The 18,392-nt window shown below is 44.5% G+C and overlaps 1 protein-coding gene across 1 annotated transcript in view; it reads right to left on the reverse strand.

The window, feature by feature from the left end:
* The window catches only part of LOC309552864 (uncharacterized protein), a gene marked incomplete at both ends in the record, with an annotated part of 124,000 nt that overhangs the window by 17,278 nt on the left and 88,330 nt on the right, over positions 1-18,392 (reverse strand). The window contains one exon of the mRNA XM_082253775.1: positions 8,350-8,739. Within this exon, the coding sequence (XP_082109901.1) occupies positions 8,350-8,739 (390 nt within the window). The remainder of the gene's footprint in view (positions 1-8,349; positions 8,740-18,392) is intronic.

The raw sequence follows: 18,392 nt of genomic DNA on the forward strand, positions 1-18,392 counted from the left end.
GGAGGAGGAGAAGAAGAGGCAAACCTGCATGCAATCCGTGGCGGTTAAACCAAATCTACATGGGTGCCACGGTATACATGCTTGACGGCCGTCAGAAGGTTCACCCAGTGGGCAGTAAAAGTGATATACCTTCCCTGCCCGTGTTTGCTAGGCCATGTGTCTGTGGTCAGATGTATCTTGGCACCAACACTGTGTGCCAGAGATACATTCACTTGCCGCTGAACATGGCCATACAGCTTTGGAATGCCCTTCTGCGAGAAATATTTCCTTCCTGGGACCTTCCATTGTGGTGTTCCAATGGCCACAAATTTCCGAAAGGCCTCAGAGTCCACTAGTTGATATGGCAATAGTTGGCGGGCTATCAGTTCCGACATGCCAGCAGTCAAACGTTGGGCAAGAGGGTTATCCGGCGTCATCATTTTTTTATGCTCCAACATTTGGGCCACGGAAGCCTGCCTTTTTCCAGAACAACGTGAGGATGGCATGATGGAAGGTTGAGTGGAGGACAATTGTGAGGAGAGAGGAGAAGGAGAAGAGGCTGGAAAGTGAGAGCCTGGAGTATGGCTTTGTGGGTTTCTGACGGCGTTGTTGCCACTGGGCTCAGTGATTGGAGTCCAGGTGCCTTCTTAAGGCTGTCGTCCCTAGGTGAGTGTTGGGCTTACTTTGACTTTTGCGTTGACTGCAAAGTATGCAGATGGCAACACTATTGTCAGCAGCGGACACATTAAAAAACACACTGCGGAGCCATGTGCCGGCATCCTGGGAGCGCCAGATGTGACATGGTTGATGGTTTGCTCCTGAAACATATGTTTGTAGTTGTAGTATCGCTGCAGAAACGCTCACCACACCAGTCACAATGCTGCACAGTGCACAATACAAATCCACTATAATATGCTTTCTATATTAGAAAGTATATTATAAGTGTATTACACCCCTATATAGTGCACTGCACACCAAAGAATAGTACACCTATACCAAATAACAGTCGTTGAAAGGACTTTTGTGGTCCTATAACAGAGCTATTTGTGTCACTGACAATCTGTCTCTGGTGCACACAGCAAACCTCTCCCTACACTGACAAAAAGCAGAATGTGAAATGGCCACCAGGTCTGGTCTATTTATAAAGTAGGGGGTATGTCCATGTGCTGAAATGTCTCAATTGGCTGTCCTGTTCCACCTGATAGCTGTGTCATAGGTCAAGGTTGTAAACTAATATGGCTGCCGCCAACAACGCCATATGTTTGAAAAACCGGCGGACTGCGAACGAGCAAAGTTTTCCGCGAACCGACCGCCGGGCGTACCGCAAGGCCATCCCTACCCATCATTGTTACATTTTTGTGGCATTGATTGCGTTGATTCTCCATGTAGGGGATCTAATTGTGTGAGGGATTTGTCTCAGAGAGAAACTAAATCAATTTTTTTAGCCCACTTACTGCGGCAGGCTGGCTCGCCTGCGCGAAACGATGTAGGGATACGTCGGCTGTGGGCGTGGTGCTGGGGGGAACATGCGTGCCACCAGTGGCACGTTTCAGCCCCCACTAGGCAGCAGAGATGCCAATTCACGGGACCAATGGTCACGATTGCTGCTGGGCACCCACGATTGCTCCTCGCTGAGAGAGAAGGACGGTCTGCTGTTGTAAACACAGCTGACCGTTCTTCTCTCTGAAATGATCACAGAGCGCCTGTGATCCTTCTATATAGGATCACAGGTCTCTATGATCATTTCACAAGCCCATCCCTCATACAGTTAGAAAGCACTCCCCTAGGCTCACACTTAACCCTTTGATCACCCCTAGGTTAACCCCTTCCCTGCCAATGTCATTTTTACAGTAACAGTGCATATTTTTAGCACTGATTACTGCAGTAATGTCACTGGTCCCCCCAAAAGTGTCAAAAATGACAGTTAGGGGTCCGATCTGTCCGCCGCAATGTTGCAGTCCCTCTAAAAATTGCAGATTGCCACCATTACTAGTAAAAAAATAAATAAAAATGACATAAATCTTTCCCCTAGTTTGTAGATGCGATAACTTTTGCACAAACCAATCAAAATACGCTTATTGCAATTTTTTACCAAAAATGTGTAGCAGAATACAAATTAGCCTAAAAAGATTAAACATTTTGAAAGTGAAAAATATATATTTTTTTTGAGAATTGTCGCTCTTTTTTTGTTTATAGCACCAAAAAATAAAAATCACAAAATCACAGAGGTGATAAAATACCACCAAAAGAAAGCTCTGTTTGTGGGAAAAAAAGGCAATTCATTTTATTTAGGGAAACAGCGTCTCACGACCACGCAGTTATCAGTTAAAGTAACGCAGTGCCGAATTGCTAAAAATGGCCTAGTCAGTAAGGAGGCAAATCCTTCTGGTCCAGAACTGGTTAAGAGATACTGTCCCTTGACCCATTCATGACATGTGAGTGATGGAATCTGCATAGCTCATTCCTCTAGGCATGTATGCATTAGTGTGAAAATGGCCTAAGGTTAGAAATGTTATCACTTAGCAAATTGAATTGTAAAATACACTAGGCTGTCAACAGTTTACATGACTGCCAACCATGGACATTTCTCATTTGTCATTTTGAAGATTTTTATCAGCCTGTATTACTATAGTAAAAAAAAAAAGAACAAACATATCAATTATCATTTATATGCAGTGCTCACATCGCTTCACTTTTTCCACTTTTTCCACATTTTGTTATGTTTACAGCCTTATTCCAAAATGGATTAAATTCATTATTTTCCTCAAATGTCTACAAACACCCTATAATGACAATGTGAAAGAAGTTTGTTTGAAGTCTTTGCAAATGTATTAAAAATAAAAAATGAAACAAATACCATGTACATATGTATTCACAGCCTTTGCTCAATACTTTGTTGAACCAATTACAGCTTCAAGTCTTTTTGAGTATGATGCTACAAGCTTGGCACACCAACTTTTGGGCAGTTTCTCCCATTCTTTGCAGGACGTCTCAAGCTCCATGAGGTTGAATGGGAAGCATCGGTGAACAGCCATTTTCAGATCTCTCCAGAGATGTTCAATTGGGTTCAAGTCTGGGCCACTTAAGGACATTCACAGAGTTGTCCCGTAGCCACTCCTTTTGTCAGTATCAGTGTTATTACGTCAGTCACCTGTTGGTGGCTCTGCTGTTCCAGTAACTGAAGGGCACAGTTCCTGGGCCCACCAGCAGGTGTCTCTTAGACTGCACCTGAGAACTGCTGTGGGAATATAAGCCCGCCCTTCACTAAGGTTCAGGGCTTCAGCATTCTTTGCTACCCTTGTCCCTGTTTGTGCTTGTTCCTGATCCCTGATCCTGAACCCTTCTATGCTAGCCGTATCCCTGTCTGAGCCTGATCCTGAACCCTTCTCTGCTAGCCGTATTCCTGTCTGAGCCTGATCCTGTACCTGTATCGGTATCCTGTATCCTTCAACCTGTACCCTGAGCTCCGTTCCCTGTACCCTGCTTCCTGTACTTGGCTCCCCACTTTCCTTGTCTCTTGTTCCATTCCTGTCTTGCTATTGCTTGCTCCTTGTGTAGTTAGTTTGTTAGGCCACTATTGGGGTTTGCTGTTGCATTTATATTTTGGTTCTTGTTTTTGTCCACTGGTGTGGCTATTTGAATATGTCACTTGCTTATTAAATGTATTTGCACCTTATTCCTTTGTGTCCTGATTCCTTGGTGCAACCAGCTGATCTAATCACCCTTGAAGGATACCTGCAGGAGGTATCCCTGACACCTTTGTTATCTTGGCTGTGTGCTTAGGGTCGTTGTCATGTTGGAAGATGAACCTTCGCCCCAGTCTGAGGTCCACAGCGCTATGGAGAAGGTTTTCATCAAGGGCTAGTCTTCCAGTTCATGCTGCTGAAAAACATCACCACAGCATGATGCTACCACACTGCAGGGATGGTATTGGCCAGGTGATGAGCGGTGCTTGGTTTCCATGGAAATGACGCTTTGTTTTATCAGACCAGAGAATTTTGTTTCTCATGGTCTGAGTGTCCTTCAGGTGCCTTTTGGCAAACTCCAGATGGGCTGTCATGTGCCTTTTACTGAGGAGTGGCTTCCATTTGGCCACTCTACCATACAGCTCTGCTGCAGTGCTGCAGAGATGGTTGTTCTTCTGGAAGGTTCTTCTCTCTCCACAGAGAAACGCTGGAGTTCTGTCATTGGGTTCTTGGTCACCTCCCTGACTAAGGCCCTTCTCCCCTGTTTGCTCAGTTTGGTTGAGTGGTCCGCTCTAGGAAGAGTCCTGGTGATTCCAAACTTCTTCCGTTTAGGGATGATGGAGGCCACTGTGCTCATTGGGAACTTCAATGCTGCTGAAATGTTTCTGTGCCCTTCCCCATATCTGTACTTCAATACAATCCTGTCTTAGAGGTCTACAGAAAATTCCTTGGACTTCATGGCTTGGTTTGTCAACTGTGGGACCTTATATAGATAGGTGTGTGCATTTCCAAATCATGTCCAATCAACAGAATTTACCACAAGTGGACTCCAATCCAGTTGTAGAAATATCTCAAGGATGATCAGTGGAAACAGGATGCACCTGAGCTCAATTTTAAAGTGTCATGGAAAAGGCTGTGAATACTTATGTACATGGGATTTTCTTTTTGTTTTTTATTTTAAATACATTTGCAAAGATTTCAAACACACTTCTTTAACCACCTCAATACCGGGCACTTAAACCCCCTTCCTTCCCAGACCAATTTTCAGCTTTTAGCGCTGTTGCAATTTGAATGACAATTGCGCGGTTATGCAACACTGTACCTAAACCAAATTTGTGTAATTTTTTCCCCCACAAATAGAGCTTTCTTTTGGTGGTGTTTGATCACTGTCAGGTTTTTTCTTTTTTGGTGCACAAATAAAAAAAGACTGAAAAGTTTGAAAAAAAAAAAAAAGTTTTTTTGTTTAGGTTATAACATTTTGTAAATTGATACGTTTTTTCCTGCACTGATGATGCCGCGCTGACAGGCACTGATGAGGAGACACTGATGTGGTAGCACTGATGAGGAGGCACTGATGAGGAGGCACTGATGAGGAGGCACTGATGGGGTAGCACTGATATGCAGCACTGATGGGCACTGATAGGTAGCACTGATATGCAGCACTGATGGGCACTGATATGTGGCACTGATAGATAGCACTGATATGCAGCATTGGTGGGCACTGATAGGCAGCACTGATGGGCACTGATTGGCGGCACTGATGGGCACTGATGGGCACTGATAGGTGGCACTGTTGGGCGGCAAGGATCGGCACTGATGGGCGGCACTGATTGGCACTGATGGGGGGCACTGATGGGCACTGATAGGCAGCACTGGTGGGCAATAATGGGCACTGGTGGGCGGCACTGATAGATGGCAATAACGGCACTGGTGGGCAGCACTGATAGATGGCATTGGTGGGCAGAACTGATAGGGAGGGCACTGGGGGGCTCTCTGAGCCCTGTTTGCCATCCCTGGTGGGCATCCCTGGTGGTCATGGGTGGGCATCCCTGGTGGCTCTAGTGGCACCCCCCCCGCCCCCAGGGCTGCACTGGTAATCAATGTTCTGATTACCAGCACAGACCCCCCCTGTGATCAGTGAGTAATTAGAAATACTCACTGATCCCTCCTGGCTGCAGCACAGATCATCCCTCTTCTCCTCACTGACAGGATCTGTCAGGAGGAGAAGAGATCGAAGCCGTTACAACGGCTCTATTTACATTACATGACGGCTGTGATTGGACACAGCCGTCATGTGATCAGGAGGGCAAATCACAGTGCCCTCCTGCCGAATGATGTTGCTCTGTGTCCGAGGGACACAGACACATCGAGATCGCGCCGCTGCGCGTGCCCGCGGCAGCACGATCTCTCTCCTTCTGAAGGACGTTCCGGAACGTCCAATCAGAAGGAGGAGACTCCCACCCGGCTGTATATTTACAATGGCCCGGGTGGGAGGTGGTTAACATTGTCTTAACCACTTCTGGACCGGGCCTTTGTTTGACACTTGTTGTTTACAAGTTAAAAATACGTTTTTGTTTTTTTTTTGCTAGAAAATTATTTAAAACCCCCAAACATTTTTTTTAGCAGAGACACTAGAGCAGGGGTGGGGAACCTTTTTTTCTGCCAAGGGCCATTTGGGTATTTAGAAAATCATTCGGGGGCTGTACAAAATTAAAAACTTAAAAATGTGCTTATTATATTTGGACAAACATTTAATTAACTCACCCCTAATGTGATAGCTGCAACTGCTTCTCTTTGGTCAGGTGTGTGATGTTAGCTGGTATTGATGATGTTGCTACTCGCAATGGTTTTCCAAGTTTTCGTCGGTCAGTCTGGAGCGCAGTCGACTCTTTGTGGTGGTACGTTTTGAAAAGAACTGCTGGCGGGTACTGCTGGTGGGTATAGCTGGCTGGTACTGCTGTGGGTACTGCTGGCTCAGGCTGGTACTGCTGGCTGGTAACTGCTGTGGGTACTGATGGCTCAGGCTGGTACTGCTGTGGGTACTGCTGACTCAGGCTATAATGTGCTTTAGGTACTGCTGGCTGGTACTGCTGTGGGCACTTGCTGGCTCAGGCTGGTACTGCTGGCTGATACTGCTGGCTCAGGCTGGTACTACTGGCTAGTATTGCTGGCTGGTACTGCTGGTTCTGCTGTGGGTACTGCTGGCTCTGGCTGGTACTGCTGTGAGTACTGCTGGCTCTGGCTGGTACTGCTGGTTCAGGCTGGTATTTTTGGTTCTGGCTGGTACTGTTGTGAGTACTGCTGGCTCTGGCTGGTACTGCTGTGGGTACTGCTGGTTCTGGCTGGTACTGCTGTGGGTACTGCTGGCTCTGGCTGATACTACTGTGGGTACTGCTGGCTCTGGATGGTACTGCTGGTTCTCGCTGGTACTGCTGTGGGTACGGCTGGTACTGCTGTGAGTACTGCTGGCTCTGGCTGGTACTGATGTGCGTGCTGCTGGCGGGAAATGCTGGCTAGCAGCAGCGCCGCACTGGAGGAAGAGGCAATGTTTCCTGTATTGGTCACAGGCGGAGTGCATTTGATATCACTCTGCCTGTGACTTACTCAGACTGTCAAAACAGAGCTGGAACTATACAGGAAGCATCGGCTGAGAGACACAGACTCAGCTGCATGGGGGGCCGGACCAAATTACTTTGAGGGCCGCATACGGCCCCTGGGCCGTAGGTTCCCCACCCCTGCACTAGAGTATAAAATGGAGATTGTTGCAATATTTTTTATCACACCATATTTGCGCAGCGCCCTTACAAACGCAATGTTTTTGGAAAAAATTAACTTTTTTGAATTAAAAGACAAGAAAAGAGTAAAGTTAGCCCAATTTTTTTTCTCTAATATGAAAAATAATGTTACGCTGAGCAAACAGATACCCAACATGTCATGCTTCAAAATTACGCACGCTTGTGGAATGACGACAAACATTGGTACCTAAAAATCCCCATAGGTGACATTTAAAAAAAGTCTACAGGTTACCAGTTTAGAGTTACAGAGGAGGTCTAGGGCTCAGATTGTTTGTCTTGCTCTAACGATCGTGGCGATACCTCACATGTGTGGTTTGAACACCGTTTACATATGTGGGCGGGACTTGCGTATGAGTTCGCTTCTGCGCACAAGCTAACGGGGATGGGACGCTTTCGTTTTTATTTTTTTTCCTATTTATTTTATCTTTTATTTTTACACTGTTTTTTTTTACCATTTTTATTCCTATCACAGGGAATGTAAACACCCCTTGTAATAGAAATTAGCATGGCAGGACCTCTTTAACATGAGATCTTGGGTCAAAAAGACCTCACATCTCACATCTAAAAAAAAAAAAAAAAAGTATTTTTGTTTTCATTATGAAAAAAAAAATGGGCTCTTTAAATCCGTTGCTAGGAAGCGACGTATGACGTCGCTCCAGTCCTCCAAGGCCTGGGAGGACAGCGGAACAGATCGTTTTCCCTACTACGGGCAGGTCAGGTAAGCGGGGTCCAGGAAGCCATGGGGGGAGTGGGGGTAGCCCTCCCGCCGCCCGTAAGGGTGATCCCACGATGAATCCGCCACTGGGACCACCCTTATATTAAAGCGGACCGCCTGCGGTTTAAAAAAATGCCAGGGTTATGGCAGCTATCTGCTGCCATAACCCCGGTATTTACCATCAAATTACAGACGAAAAAAACTGCGGCGGGCGGTCCGTAAGTTGTTAATGGGGTATTGTTTGTAGAAATTTGAGGAAAATAATTAATTTAATCTATTTTTGGAATAAGGCTGTAACATAACAAAAGGTGAAAAAAGTGGAGTGCTGTGAATACTTTCCGGATGCACTGTATATTAAGAAAGTTCCATTTTGAAAAGTCTGACCTTGTCTTACCTTTCACTGTAAGCGGTGTGCCATCTGCAATTTGCCAATTCTGTGTTCTCCCATTGAGAAAAGTCATTTCTATGCGGCAGCAATAGCGTGTAACATCGTCCTTTGTTACATTGTTTATGGTTATTGAGGCATTTCTGTGTCTTAGATTGAATGTCACATTTAGCCTTTCCTGATACTTGTCAGAGAGCACTCCTTTATTGGAGTCATAAATTATCTTATTATCCCCACTACAGAAGCTCTCATCAGAAGCTTTCACAATGATAGTTGCGGACTCAATGCTGTTCTCCGTTTCTGGAAATGCAAATTGGCACGGGATGGTGACCGACTTCCCTTCTATCGATTCAGCTCTTGCAGGCTGATCAACGCAGTACTGTCCAGAGGTTTCATGAACTCCGTCTGAGAACAGAACACATGGAATGTATTTAAAGCTGAATTCCAGGCAAACAGTAAATAGACAGATTAAATATATATACAGTGCCTTAACCACTTCAAGACCGGGCCTATTTTTGACACTTGAGTGTTTAAAAGCTAAAATCAGTTTTTTTTTTCTAGAAAACTACTTAGAACCCCCAAACATTATATATTTTTTTAGCAGAAACAATAGAGAATAAAATGGAGATCGTTGCAATATTTTTTATCACACCATATTTACGCAGCGGTCTTCCAAACGCAATTTTTTGGGAAAAAATTCACAGTAAAGTTAGCATAATTTTTCCCATAATGTGAAAGATAATGTTACGCCAAGTAAATAGATATCCAACATGTCATGCTTCAAAATTGCGCATGCTTGGCGACAAACTTTGGTACTTAAAAATTCCATAGGCAACATTTTAAAAATGTATACAGGTTATCAGCTTAGAGTTACAGAGGAGGTCTAGGGCTCAAATTATTGCTCTCGCTCTAACAATCGCGGCGATATCTCACATGTGTGGTTTGAACACCATGTGGGCGGGACTTCCATATTTGTTCGCTTCTGCGCGCAAGCTAACGGGGACAGGGCATTTTCATTTTTTTTTTCCTATTTTTTTAATTTATTATTTTTTTATTTTTACACCATTTAAAAAAAAAAAAAAAAAAACGTGATCATTTTTATTCCTATTACAAGGAATGTAAACATCCCTTGTAATATAAATACACATGACATGCGCTCTTTATTGTGAGATCTGGGGTCAAAAAGACCTCAGACCTAACAACTACACTAAAAAAGAAAAAAAAAAAAACGTTGAAAAAAAATCGGCCCTTTAAATCGGTTGCTAGGCAACGACGTTTGCCGTCGCTCCGGTCCTCCGAGACCATAAAGTCGAGTGAGGGGCATCTTGCCCTCACTTGACTTCCTGTCTCAGAGAATCCGGGACAGGATTGTGTTCCCTGCTGCCAGCGGGTCCAGTAAGCCGGGAAAATGGCCGGGAAGAGGCGGGGGGGGGGGCACCTCTTCTGCCGCACCGTAAGGGTGATCCTGCGGTGAATCCACTGCTGGGACCCCCCTTACCTGAAAGCCAATTGCCCGCCGTCGAAAAAATACTGGGGTTATGGCAGCTATCTGCTGCCATAACACCGGTATTTAGCATCAAAGGACCAATGTAAATCGACGTCCGGCCGGCGGTAAGTGGTTAAAAAACCCCTGAGGACATCAGACATAGGTTGACGAAACGGTGTTGGGTGGTGTTTGAGATACGTCATTTCCGGTCAACTGGAATGCAGGTGGAGCGCAAACTGGTGATTCCAATACAATACATGCTGATCCCTGTCTTCTTTGATGTAAGTGCAATACAACCTTCTTTTTAACCACTTGCCGACCGCCCCGCGCAGATTTACTGCGGCAGGGAGGATCTACGTGATTATGTGCACGCAGTTTCTTAGACACGCGGTGATTAGACACTGGGGGGAGGCAGACCACGGGAGGAGCGAGCTCATTTGCCACCGGCCTCCCGCGGTCTTCAGCAAAATTTACAGGAGAGCCACCTGGAATGTAAACAATGCAAGACGGCTCTCCTATCAGAGAGGCAGGGAAAGATCGTGTGATTCAGGTAAGCTGAAGCACCAATCTCTCTCTGCCTCTGTTCAATCCATTCCCCCACACAGTTGAAAGCACTTATAGGGAACACATTTAACCCCTTGATCGCCCCCCCGCGTTAACCCTTCCCTGTCAGTGTCATTTATACAGTTATAGTGCATATTATTTAGTACTGATCACTGTATTAATGTCACTGGTCCCCAAAAAGTGTCACTTAGTGTCAGATTTGTCCGCCACAATGTCACAGTCCCGATAAAAATCGATGATTCCCACCATTACTAATAAAAAGAAATAAAATAAATAAAAAGTCCATAAATCGATCCTGTAGTTTGTAAATGTGATAACTTTTGCCCAAACCAATTATTATACGATATTTGGGATTTTTTTTTTACCAAAAATATGCAGCAGAATACAAATTGGCCTAAACTGATAAAAAAATTATATTTTTTTTAACATTTTTATTAGGAATGTTTATTAGCAGAAAGTAGAAAATATTGGTGTTTTTTCAAAATTGTCGCTCTTTTTTGTTTATGTTTTTTAAATAAAAATCGCACAGGTGATCAAATACCACCAAAAGAAAACTCTATTTGTGGGGAAAAAAAGGACATAAATTGTATTTGGGTACAGCGTCGCATGACCGCGCAGTTGTCAGTTGAAACAATGCAGTGCCGAATCACAAAAAATGGCCTGGTCATTAACCACTTTCAGACCGAAGGATTTGTCTGCTCAATGACCAGGCCCTATTGTGCGATTCGGAACTGCGTGACTTTAACTGTCGTGCGATGCTGTTCTCAAACAAAATTGACGTCCTTTTTTTCCCACAAATAGAGCTTGTGCGATTTTTATTTTTTGTGCTATAAACAAAAAAACTATATTTTTCACATTCTTTTATATGGAATTCTCAAAAAAAAATAAAAAAATGTAAAAATCAAAATTAACATTTTAGGCCAATTTGTTTTCTGCTACATATTTTTGGTAAAAAAATCGCAGTAAGCGTATTTTGATAGGTTTGCGCAAAAGTTATTGTGTTTACTAACTACAGGAAAGATTTATGTAATTTTTATAGTTTTTTTTTTTTTCACTAGTAATAGCGGCAATCTGTGTTTTTTTGCGTGACTGCGAAATTGTGGCAGACAGATCGGACCCCTAACTGACATTTATGGCACTTTTGGGGGTACCAGTGACATTACTACAGAAATCAGTGCTAAAAATATGAACTGTTACTGTAATAATGACACTGGCAGGGAAGGGGTTAACATTATGGGTGATCAAGGGGTTAAATGTGACCCTAGGGGCGTGATTCTAACTGTGGGGGGTGGCTTGTGAAGTCATCACAGAGACATGTGATTTTATATAGCAGGATCACATGACATCTGTGATCACTTCAGGGAGAAGGACGGCGGCTGTGTTTACATCAGCCGTCCTTCCTTTTTTGTCAGCGGCGGGAGATCGCCTGTCACACACACTGGCTTCCCCGCTGACAAGTGGGGGGGCGGAAGCGCGCCGCCGGAGGCGCACAATCGCCCCCTAGCTCCTCCCAGACGAGCGCCGTAATTGTACGGGACTTTGCCTGGGAGAGCCAGCCTGCCACAGTACATCTGCGGCGGCTGGGGGTAAAGTGGTTAAGGTGGTAAAATCTTCTCGGGCTGAAGTGGTTAAAATAAATGATTTGATATACTGCACCATGAGAGTGTTCGTTCCTCTCCCTCTCTATATGGCAACACTGGAGCTTTGAATATGCTATTTATATATACATATTGAATGGATGACAGCAGCGGTTTGAAATCATTCCTGTGACCTCGTGTAGGACATCTTGGATTTTCCCATATGCGTAAATTGACTCCCTGTAATAGGGGTCAATAAAGTCTGGTGAGTGTATAGTATGTCTGCATGCTGGTAGAGAGGAACCTTTCCTATAATCACTGAGGATGTTATTCACGGGATCATAAATGGGCTTTACAATTTTTATGTATTTTCTATCATTTAAATGAAGATGTGTTTATTTTTATTTTTTTATTCACTATTGTTTATTCAATATGGGGATATGTATTTTATGATATAAGAGCATGGTTCCTCTTTTTCTTTTCACGGTATAGGTGTTTTTTACACATGCAGCTCTTTATTGTAGTATTTGTTTTTTGGTTATTGATTTGCACGAGTTTAGAACCTATTGGTTCCTATATTTTCTTTTCACAACCAAAAACGTAAATGTTTTATTTATTTTTATATATATATATATATATATATTTTGGGGGGGGGGGGGGGTTTACGTAATAGACCAACACGGGAAAGTGTCACATAATTGTGAAGTGGAAGGAAAATGATAAATGGTTTTCAACATTTTTTTTACAAATAAATCTGTCAAAAGTGTGGGTTGCATTTGTATTCATCCCCCTGAGTCTATACTTTGTAGAACCGCCTTTTACTGAAATTACAGCTGCAAGTCTTTTTGGGGATGTCTCTACCAGCTTTGTACATCAAGAGAGTGACATTTTTGCCCATTCTTCTTTGCAAAATATCTCAAGCTCTGTCACATTGGATGGAGTGGAGAGCGTCTGTGAACAGCAATTTTCATATCTTGCCACAGATTCTCAATTAGATTAAGGTCTGGACTTTGATTAGGCCATTCTAACACATGAATATTCTTTGATCTAAACCAGGGATTCCCAAACTACGGCCCTGCAGCTGTTGCAGAACTACACATCCCATGAGGCATTGTAAAACTCTGACATTCACATACATGACTAGGCATGATGGGAATTGTAGTTCCTGAACAACTGCTGATCTAAACCATTCCATTATAGCTCTGGCTGTATGTTTAGGGTCCTGCTAGAAGGCAAACCTTTGCCCCAGTCTCATGTCTTTTGCAAACTCTAACAGATTTTCTTCTAAGATTAGCCCTGTATTTGGCTCCATCCATCTTCCCATCAACTCTGACCAGCTTCCCTGTCCCTGCTGAAGAAAAGCATCCCCACAACATGATGCCACCACCATGTTTCACAGTAGGGATGGTGTGTCCAGGGTGATGTGCAGTGTTAGTTTTCTGCCACACATAGGGTTTTACTTTTAGGCAAAAAGGTCTGTATTGGTCTCATCTGACCAGAGCACCTTCTTCCACATGTTTTCTCTGTCTCCCACATGGCTTCTCGCAAACTGGACTTCTTATGACATTATTTCAACAATGGCTTTCTTTCTTCTTGCCACTCCATAAAGGCCAGATTTGTGTAGTGTACGACTAATAGTTGTCCTGTGGACAGATTCTCCCACCTGAGCTGTGGATCTCTGCAGCTCCTCCAGAGTTACCATGGGCCTCTTGGCTGCTTCTCTGATTAATGCTCTGCTTGCCCGGCCAGTCAGTTTAGGTGGACGGCCATGTCTTGGTAGGTTTGCAGTTGTTCCATACTCTTTCCATTTTCGGATGATGTATTGAACAGTGCTCTGTGTGATGTTCAAAGCATGGGATATTTTTTATAACCTAACCCTGCTTTTGTTTACTAAGTTTCTCTAGCAAACCTCTGAGGGCTTCACAGAACAGCTGTATTTATACTGAGAATAAATTACACACAGGTGGACTCTATTTACTAAATAAGGTGACTTCTGAAGACAATTGGTTCCACTAGATTTTAGTTAGGGGTATCAGAGTAAATGGGATTGAATACAAATGCACGCCATACTTTTCAGATATTTATTTGTAAACAGTTTGGAAAACCATTTATCATTTTCCTTCCACTTCACAATTATGTGACACTTTGTGTCGGTCTATCACATAAAATCCCAATAAAATACATTTCATTTTTGGTTGTAACATGAGAAAATGTGGAAAATTTCTAGTGGTATGAATACTTTTTCAAGGCACTTTAAGAGAGAAATGTAACACTAACTGCATTTATAATTACATTTAAAGTGGACCTTTAACCCCCCCCCCCCGGTACTTAAAGTGGAGTTCCACCCATTTTAGTCACTTTAGATCAGGGGTGGGGAACATATGGCCCGGGGGCCGTATGCGGCCCTCAAAGTCATTTGGTCCGGCCCCCCGTGCAGCTGAGTCTGTGTCTCTTAGTTGATCTGTCAGAATGGAGCCGATGCTTCCTGTATAGTTCCGGCTCCATTCTGAGAGTCTGAGTGAGTCACAGCCGGAGTGATATCAAATGCACTCTGCCTGTTACCAATACAGGAAACATCGCCTCTTCCTCCAGCGTGGCGCTGCTGCTAGCCAGCATTTCCTGCCAGCAGCACACACAGCAGTACCAGCCAGAGCCTGCAGTATCAGCCAGAACCAGCAGTGCCAGCCAGAGGCAGCAGTGCCAGCCAGAGGCAGCAGTACCAGCTAGAACCAGCAGTACCAGCCAGAGCCAGCAGTACCAGCCAGAGCCAGCAGTACTCATAGCAGTACCAGCCAGAAGCAGCAGTACTCACTGCAGTACCAGCCAGGACCAGCAGTAACAGCCAGAGCCAGCAGTACCAGCCAGAACCAGCAGTACTAGCCAGAGCCAGCAGTGCTCACAGCAGTACCAGCCAGAGCCAGCAGTACCCACAGCAGAGCCAGCAGTACCAGCCTGAGTCAGCAGTACCCACAGCGGTACCAGCCAGCAGTACTAGCCAGTAGAACCAGCCTGAGCCAGCAGTACCAGCCAGCAGTACCCACAGCACAGTACCAGCCAGCTATACCCACCAGCAGTTCTTTTCAAAACTTACCACCAAAAAGAGTCGACTATGCTCCAGACTGACTGACGCAAACCTGGAAGACCAGTTGCGAGTAGCAATATCATCAATACCAGCTACCATCACACACCTCACCAAAGAGACACAGTTCCAGCAATCACATTAGGGGTGAGTTAATTAAATGTTTGACCAAATATAACAGGCACATTTTTAAGTTCATAATTTTGTATGGCCCCCGAATGATTTTATAAGTACCCAAATGGCCCTTGGCAGAAAAAAGGTTCCCCACCCCTGCTTTAGATGTATGTTATCCCCTTTAAAATGACTTTTACCAATGGAAAGTTTTTTTTTTTTTTTGCTAGTAAATACCTTATTTTGTGCTTTATTTATCCTCTTCTCACTTCCGGGTCCGGTCGGCGATTACGTAATTCGGCGATTCGCAGTGTGTGCTGGGATGTATCTCAGGGCATGAAATCTCGCATTATTACACAGGAGATGAGCTGTACTGCGTGTTCTGCCCCGCCTCTGCCCCGCCTCCTCTCAGTGAGCTTTATGTATGTAGTGTATTGAGGCTGTGCCATGCCCCACCTCCGCCCCGACTCCTCTCAGTGAGCTGTATGTATGTAGTGTATTGAGGCTGTGCTCCGCCCCGCCTCCACCCCGCCTCCTCTCAGTGAGCGAGGACTGAAAGCATTATATCCTCACTGAGCTCACTGAGAGGAGGCGGGGCGGAGGCGGGGCAGAGCACAGCCTCAATACACTACATACATACAGCTCATTGAGAGGAGTCGGGGCGGAGGTGGGGCATGGCACAGCCTCAATACACTACATACATAAAGCTCACTGAGAGGAGGCGGGGCGGAGGCGGGGCAGAGCACGCAGTGCAGCTCATCTCCTGTGTAATGATGTGAGATTTCATGACATAAGCACACACAGTGAATCGCCGAATGACGTAATCGCCGACCGGACCCAGGAGTGAGAAGCGGATAAATAAAGCACAAAATAAGGTGTTTACTAGCAACAACAAAAAAAAAACCTTTCCATTGGTAAAAGTCGTTTTAAAGGGGATTACATACATCTATATAATCCAATTTATTAAAAATGGGTGGAACTCCACTTTAACCACTTTACCACTAGAGGATTTTGCTGTCTTACGTCTGGGCCACTTTTTGCGATTCGGCACTGTGCAAATTTAACTGACAATTGCGCGGTCATGCGACGCCATACCCAAACGAAATTTACGTCCTTTTTTTCCCCACAAACAGAGCTTTATTTTGGTGGTATTTGATCACCTGTGCAATTTTTACTTTTTGCGCTATAAGCAAAGAAAGAGCGTTTATTTTGAAAAAATAACAATATTTTTAACATTTTTTTATATGAAATTCCCCCCCCAAAAAATGTAAAAATCAAATTTTTTTAAAAAATTTGGCCAATTTGTTTTATGCTACCTATGTTTGGTAAAAAAAAATCACAATAAGCGTATTTTGATTGGTTTGCGCAAAAGTTATTGCGTTTACTAACAAAGGGAAAGATTTCTGTCATTTTTGGTGGGTTTTTTTTAACGCGTAATGGCGGTGATCTGCAATTTTTTTTTTGCGGGACTGCAACATTGGGGCGGACAGATCGGACCCTTGACTGACATTTTTGACACTTTTGGGGGTACCAGTGACATTAGTGCAGTAATCAGTGCTATATATATGCACTGTTACTGTAAAAATAACACTGGCAGGGAAGGGGTTAATTTTATTGGAGAGGGAGGGGTTAATGTATGCCTGGTGCTTACTTAACGTGTGTGGGGGGAGGTGACTGTGTGACACTAGGACAGATCGAGGGTTCAACTATGCTGAACCCTGCAATCTGACCCTGCCTGTCACTTAGGAGATCCGCCCGCTTGTGTTTACACAAGCAGGCGGATCTCCACACTCGATTCCCCAACGATCGGGGAAGAGCAGCGGCGATTCCCGCTGTGACTGAATACCGCACGCGCCGCTGAGAAATGGGAGTGTCTGGCGACGTAGGTCTACGTCGCCAGACGATAACGAACCACTTTGCTGCAGTAGGTGTTCTATCAGGTTAAGGTCAGGACTCTGTGCAGGCCAGTCAAGTTCTTCCACCTTAAGCTCATTCTTCCATGTCTTTATGGACCTTGCTTTGTGCACTGGTCCAGGGGGGATTATGATGTGGAGTTGTTTTTCAGGGGTTGGGCTTGGCCCCTTAGTTCCAGTGAAGGGAGCTACTAAGGCATCAGCATACCAAGACATTTTGGACAATTTCATGCTCCCAACTTTGTTGAAACAGTTTGTGGATGGCCCCTTCCTGTTCCAACATGACTGCACACCAGTGCACAAAGCAAGGTCCATAAAGACATGGATGAGTGAGTTTGGGGTGGAGGAACTTGACTGGCCTGCACAGAGTCCTGACCTCAACCTGACAAAACACCTTTGGGATGAATTAGTGGAGACTGATAGTTCACAAATGCGCTTCTGGAAGAATGGTCAAACATTCCCAAAGACACACTCCTAAACCTTTCCAGAAGAGATGAAGTTGTTATAGCTAAGGAGGGTGGGCCAACTCACTATTGAACCCTACGGACTAAGACTGGGATGCCATTAAATGTAATGTGAGTGTAAAGGCAGGTGTCCCAATTCTTTTGTTAACATAGTGTACATATAGTATATGTGATTCTGCCCTTTTGCCTGGAGGGGGCAAATATGTGGCACTTCTCCTGTGATAATTCTCAGCAGAAGCCGTTCTGCAAGTCCCAGGGACTCAATGTCTTCCGGCACCCACTGATCGCCAGTAATACACACAGAACAGAGATCTGCCTGTGTAAAGAAGACATATCTTAGTTATGACGGAGGGGGGGGGGGGGGGAACTAATAATGTGTCTCTGCAAAGCAGGAACTAGAATCAATAACTTCCCCTAGTGAAAGCAGCAAACTGTATACACAAAAACACTGGCTAGGCACAAATTTAACCCTTTGATCACCCCTGATGTTTAACCCCTTCCCAGCCAGTGTCATCAGTACAGTGACAGTGCATAATTTTAGCATTGATCACTAGTGATGGACGAACATTGGCCGGGGCGGTTCACGAACGTTAGCTGCAAACTTTCTCAAATGTTCGCGAACCGCAAGTTTGCGGCGGGCCCCATTGACTTTAATAGGAGTCAAACTTTAAAAACCTTTAGGTCATATTTGCAGCCACAAAAGACTTACTAGCTGTGCACAAATAGTCCCAGCACATGGACAATGTCATAAAATGTTTTTTTTTTTCCTAAATCAGCCAGAACTGACAGCAGCCGGTAAATACATGTCAAATACATATAGGGTCCATTCACACATCTGTAAAATGGGTCCACATCCAT

Source organism: Pelophylax lessonae (genome assembly GCF_965119305.1).
Source record: "Pelophylax lessonae genome assembly, chromosome: 4".
In the NCBI taxonomy this organism is placed as follows: domain Eukaryota; kingdom Metazoa; phylum Chordata; class Amphibia; order Anura; family Ranidae; genus Pelophylax; species Pelophylax lessonae.